The 7,500-nt window shown below is 30.0% G+C and overlaps 1 protein-coding gene across 1 annotated transcript in view; it reads right to left on the bottom strand.

Moving 5' to 3' along the window:
* Positions 1-7,500, bottom strand: part of tcerg1l (transcription elongation regulator 1 like) — a 19,506-nt gene that overhangs the window by 3,519 nt on the left and 8,487 nt on the right. Inside the window, exons 9-10 of the mRNA XM_074628297.1 lie at positions 523-612; positions 292-410 (exon numbers count right to left, since the gene is read on the bottom strand). Of these exons, the coding sequence (XP_074484398.1) occupies positions 292-410; positions 523-612 (209 nt within the window). The remainder of the gene's footprint in view (positions 1-291; positions 411-522; positions 613-7,500) is intronic.

The following is a 7,500-nucleotide window of genomic DNA, read 5'->3' as shown; positions in this document are numbered from 1 at the left end:
GCTGGACTCAGAGTGATACCTGCTGGTCCAGGTGAGGAGGTGGACTCAGAGTGATACCTGCTGATCCAGGTGAACAGCTGGACTCAGAGTGATGTACCTGCTGGTCCAGGTGAGCAGGTGGACTCAGGTGATGTACATGCTAGTCCAGGTGAGCAGGTGGACTCAGAGTGATACCTGCAGGTCCAGGTGAGCAGGTGGACTCAGGTGATGTACCTGCTGGTCCAGGTGAGCAGCTGGACTCAGGTGATGTACCTGCTGGTCCAGGTGAGCAGGTGGACTCAGGTGATGTACCTGATAGTGATGTTGGTGTCCTCCAGCAGCTGTCTGAACTCGTCTCTGGCCTTTTGGAGTTTACTCTTCTTCTCTTTGTACTCGTCCTTCATCCTGCTCTTCACGAACTGATCAAACACCTGTACACACACACACACACACACACACACACACATAGTAACATCACAGTGACATCACAAAGGTGTGACATCATGAAAGCAGGTGTTTCTACATCAGTGTGAATGAAGCGACCTGTTTCCTCTGGTGTGAGGTCAGCAGCAGGTAGCGCGGGTCAAACACCATCTTATGGAGCTCCTTCTCCCAGCTGGAGAACGCCGACACCTCAGAGACACACACACCTTTACTATTAAAACACATTTACTATTAGTACACATTACAATTAGTACACCTTTACTATTAGTACACCTTTAATATTAGTACACCTATACTATTAGTACACCTATACTATTAGTACACATTACTATTAGTACACCTATACTATTAGTACACATTAATATTAGTAGACCTTTACTATTAGTACACATTAATATTAGAAGACCTTACTATTAGTACACCTTTACTATTAGAACACATTACTATTAGTACACCTTTACTATTAGTACACCTTTACTATTAGTACACATTACTATTAGTACACCTTTACTATTAGTACACCTTACTATTAGTACACCTTTACTATTAGTACACCTTTACTATTAGTACACATTAATATTAGTACACCTTTACTATTAGTACACCTTACTATTAGTACACCTTTACTATTAGTACACCTTTACTATTAGTACACATTACTATTAGTACACCTTTACTATTAGTACACCTTTAATATTAGTACACATTACTATTAGAACACCTTACTATTAGTACACCTTTACTATTAGTACACCTTTACTATTAGTACACATTACTATTAGTACACCTTTACTATTAGTACACCTTTACTATTAGTACACATTACTATTAGTACACCTTTACTATTAGAACACCTTACTATTAGAACACCTATACTATTAGTACACATTAATATTAGTACACCTTTACTATTAGTACACATTAATATTAGAACACCTTACTATTAGTACACCTTTACTATTAGTACACCTTTACTATTAGTACACATTACTATTAGAACACCTTACTATTAGTACACCTTTACTATTAGTACACCTTTACTATTAGTACACATTAATATTAGAACACCTTACTATTAGTACACCTTTACTATTAGTACACCTTTACTATTAGTACACCTTTACTATTAGTACACATTACCATTAGTACACCTTTACTATTAGTACACCTTACTATTAGTACACCTTTACTATTAGTACACATTAATATTAGTACACCTTACTATTAGTACACCTTTACTATTAGTACACCTTTACTATTAGTACACCTTTACTATTAGTACACATTACTATTAGTACACCTTTACTATTAGTACACCTTACTATTAGTACACCTTACTATTAGTACACCTTTACTATTAGTACACATTACTATTAGTACACATTACTATTAGTACACCTTTACTATTAGTACACCTTACTATTAGTACACCTTTACTATTAGTACACCTTTAATATTAGTACACATTACTATTAGAACACCTTACTATTAGTACACCTTTACTATTAGTACACCTTTACTATTAGTACACATTACTATTAGTACACCTTTACTATTAGTACACCTTTAATATTAGTACACATTAATATTAGAACACCTTACTATTAGTACACCTTTACTATTAGTACACCTTTACTATTAGTACACATTACTATTAGTACACCTTTACTATTAGAACACCTTACTATTAGAACACCTATACTATTAGTACACATTAATATTAGTACACCTTTACTATTAGTACACATTAATATTAGAACACCTTACTATTAGTACACCTTTACTATTAGTACACATTACTATTAGTACACCTTTACTATTAGTACACCTTACTATTAGTACACCTTTACTATTAGTACACCTTTACTATTAGTACACCTTTACTATTAGTACACATTACTATTAGTACACCTTTACTATTAGTACACCTTACTATTAGTACACCTTTACTATTAGTACACCTTACTATTAGTACACCTTTACTATTAGTACACCTTTACTATTAGTACACCTTTACTATTAGTACACCTTTACTATTAGTACACATTAATATTAGAACACCTTTACTATTAGTACACATTACTATTAGTACACATTACTATTAGAACACCTTACTATTAGTACACCTTTACTATTAGTACACCTTTACTATTAGTACACATTAATATTAGAACACCTTTACTATTAGTACACCTTTACTATTAGTACACCTTTACTATTAGTACACATTACTATTAGTACACCTTTACTATTAGTACACCTTACTATTAGTACACCTTTACTATTAGTACACCTTTACTATTAGTACACATTAATATTAGTACACCTTTACTATTAGTACACCTTTAATATTAGTACACATTACTATTAGAACACCTTACTATTAGTACACCTTTACTATTAGTACACCTTTACTATTAGTACACATTACTATTAGTACACCTTTACTATTAGTACACCTTTACTATTAGTACACATTACTATTAGTACACCTTTACTATTAGAACACCTTACTATTAGAACACCTATACTATTAGTACACATTAATATTAGTACACCTTTACTATTAGTACACATTAATATTAGAACACCTTACTATTAGTACACCTTTACTATTAGTACACCTTTACTATTAGTACACATTACTATTAGAACACCTTACTATTAGTACACCTTTACTATTAGTACACCTTTACTATTAGTACACATTAATATTAGAACACCTTACTATTAGTACACCTTTACTATTAGTACACCTTTACTATTAGTACACCTTTACTATTAGTACACATTACTATTAGTACACCTTTACTATTAGTACACCTTACTATTAGTACACCTTTACTATTAGTACACATTAATATTAGAACACCTTACTATTAGTACACCTTTACTATTAGTACACCTTTACTATTAGTACACCTTTACTATTAGTACACATTACTATTAGTACACCTTTACTATTAGTACACCTTACTATTAGTACACCTTACTATTAGTACACCTTTACTATTAGTACACATTACTATTAGTACACATTACTATTAGTACACCTTTACTATTAGTACACCTTACTATTAGTACACCTTTACTATTAGTACACCTTTAATATTAGTACACATTACTATTAGAACACCTTACTATTAGTACACCTTTACTATTAGTACACCTTTACTATTAGTACACATTACTATTAGTACACCTTTACTATTAGTACACCTTTAATATTAGTACACATTAATATTAGAACACCTTACTATTAGTACACCTTTACTATTAGTACACCTTTACTATTAGTACACATTACTATTAGTACACCTTTACTATTAGAACACCTTACTATTAGAACACCTATACTATTAGTACACATTAATATTAGTACACCTTTACTATTAGTACACATTAATATTAGAACACCTTACTATTAGTACACCTTTACTATTAGTACACCTTTACTATTAGTACACCTTTACTATTAGTACACATTACTATTAGTACACCTTTACTATTAGTACACCTTACTATTAGTACACCTTTACTATTAGTACACCTTTACTATTAGTACACCTTTACTATTAGTACACCTTTACTATTAGTACACATTACTATTAGTACACCTTTACTATTAGTACACCTTTAATATTAGTACACATTAATATTAGAACACCTTACTATTAGTACACCTTTACTATTAGTACACCTTTACTATTAGTACACATTACTATTAGTACACCTTTACTATTAGAACACCTTACTATTAGAACACCTATACTATTAGTACACATTAATATTAGTACACCTTTACTATTAGTACACATTAATATTAGAACACCTTACTATTAGTACACCTTTACTATTAGTACACATTACTATTAGTACACCTTTACTATTAGTACACCTTACTATTAGTACACCTTTACTATTAGTACACCTTTACTATTAGTACACCTTTACTATTAGTACACATTACTATTAGTACACCTTTACTATTAGTACACCTTACTATTAGTACACCTTTACTATTAGTACACCTTACTATTAGTACACCTTTACTATTAGTACACCTTTACTATTAGTACACCTTTACTATTAGTACACCTTTACTATTAGTACACATTAATATTAGAACACCTTTACTATTAGTACACATTACTATTAGTACACATTACTATTAGAACACCTTACTATTAGTACACCTTTACTATTAGTACACCTTTACTATTAGTACACATTAATATTAGAACACCTTTACTATTAGTACACCTTTACTATTAGTACACCTTTACTATTAGTACACATTACTATTAGTACACCTTTACTATTAGTACACCTTACTATTAGTACACCTTTACTATTAGTACACCTTTACTATTAGTACACATTAATATTAGTACACCTTTACTATTAGTACACCTTTAATATTAGTACACATTACTATTAGAACACCTTACTATTAGTACACCTTTACTATTAGTACACCTTTACTATTAGTACACATTACTATTAGTACACCTTTACTATTAGTACACCTTTACTATTAGTACACATTACTATTAGTACACCTTTACTATTAGAACACCTTACTATTAGAACACCTATACTATTAGTACACATTAATATTAGTACACCTTTACTATTAGTACACATTAATATTAGAACACCTTACTATTAGTACACCTTTACTATTAGTACACCTTTACTATTAGTACACATTACTATTAGAACACCTTACTATTAGTACACCTTTACTATTAGTACACCTTTACTATTAGTACACATTAATATTAGAACACCTTACTATTAGTACACCTTTACTATTAGTACACCTTTACTATTAGTACACCTTTACTATTAGTACACATTACTATTAGTACACCTTTACTATTAGTACACCTTACTATTAGTACACCTTTACTATTAGTACACATTAATATTAGAACACCTTACTATTAGTACACCTTTACTATTAGTACACCTTTACTATTAGTACACCTTTACTATTAGTACACATTACTATTAGTACACCTTTACTATTAGTACACCTTACTATTAGTACACCTTACTATTAGTACACCTTTACTATTAGTACACATTACTATTAGTACACATTACTATTAGTACACCTTTACTATTAGTACACCTTACTATTAGTACACCTTTACTATTAGTACACCTTTAATATTAGTACACATTACTATTAGAACACCTTACTATTAGTACACCTTTACTATTAGTACACCTTTACTATTAGTACACATTACTATTAGTACACCTTTACTATTAGTACACCTTTAATATTAGTACACATTAATATTAGAACACCTTACTATTAGTACACCTTTACTATTAGTACACCTTTACTATTAGTACACATTACTATTAGTACACCTTTACTATTAGAACACCTTACTATTAGAACACCTATACTATTAGTACACATTAATATTAGTACACCTTTACTATTAGTACACATTAATATTAGAACACCTTACTATTAGTACACCTTTACTATTAGTACACCTTTACTATTAGTACACCTTTACTATTAGTACACATTACTATTAGTACACCTTTACTATTAGTACACCTTACTATTAGTACACCTTTACTATTAGTACACCTTTACTATTAGTACACCTTTACTATTAGTACACATTACTATTAGTACACCTTTACTATTAGTACACCTTACTATTAGTACACCTTTACTATTAGTACACCTTACTATTAGTACACCTTTACTATTAGTACACCTTTACTATTAGTACACCTTTACTATTAGTACACCTTACTATTAGTACACCTTTACTATTAGTACACCTTTACTATTAGTACACCTTTACTATTAGTACACATTACTATTAGTACACCTTTACTATTAGTACACATTACTATTAGTACACCTTTACTATTAGTACACCTTACTATTAGTACACCTTTACTATTAGTACACCTTTACTATTAGTACACCTTTACTATTAGTACACATTACTATTAGTACACCTTTACTATTAGTACACCTTACTATTAGTACACCTTTACTATTAGTACACCTTTACTATTAGTACACCTTTACTATTAGTACACCTTTACTATTAGTACACATTACTATTAGAACACCTTACTATTAGTACACCTTTACTATTAGTACACCTTTACTATTAGTACACATTAATATTAGAACACCTTACTATTAGTACACCTTTACTATTAGTACACCTTTACTATTAGTACACCTTTACTATTAGTACACATTACTATTAGTACACCTTTACTATTAGTACACCTTACTATTAGTACACCTTTACTATTAGTACACCTTTACTATTAGTACACATTAATATTAGAACACCTTACTATTAGTACACCTTTACTATTAGTACACCTTTACTATTAGTACACATTAATATTAGTACACCTTTACTATTAGTACACCTTTACTATTAGAACACCTTACTATTAGTACACCTTTACTATTAGTACACCTTTACTATTAGTACACCTTTACTATTAGAACACCTTACTATTAGTACACCTTTACTATTAGTACACATTAATATTAGAACACCTTACTATTAGTACACCTTTACTATTAGTACACCTTTACTATTAGTACACATTACTATTAGAACACCTTACTATTAGTACACCTTTACTATTAGTACACCTTTACTATTAGTACACATTAATATTAGAACACCTTACTATTAGTACACCTTTACTATTAGTACACATTAATATTAGTACACCTTTACTATTAGTACACCTTTACTATTAGAACACCTTACTATTAGTACACCTTTACTATTAGTACACCTTTACTATTAGTACACCTTTACTATTAGAACACCTTACTATTAGTACACCTTTACTATTAGTACACATTAATATTAGAACACCTTACTATTAGTACACCTTTACTATTAGTACACCTTTACTATTAGTACACATTACTATTAGAACACCTTACTATTAGTACACCTTTACTATTAGTACACCTTTACTATTAGTACACATTAATATTAGAACACCTTACTATTAGTACACCTTTACTATTAGTACACCTTTACTATTAGT

This window comes from Sebastes fasciatus, unplaced genomic scaffold (assembly GCF_043250625.1).
Source record: "Sebastes fasciatus isolate fSebFas1 unplaced genomic scaffold, fSebFas1.pri Scaffold_27, whole genome shotgun sequence".
NCBI classification, from domain to species: domain Eukaryota; kingdom Metazoa; phylum Chordata; class Actinopteri; order Perciformes; family Sebastidae; genus Sebastes; species Sebastes fasciatus.
The sequence above is the reverse complement of the archived record's forward strand: the minus strand, read 5'-3'. Positions and strand labels throughout refer to the sequence as shown.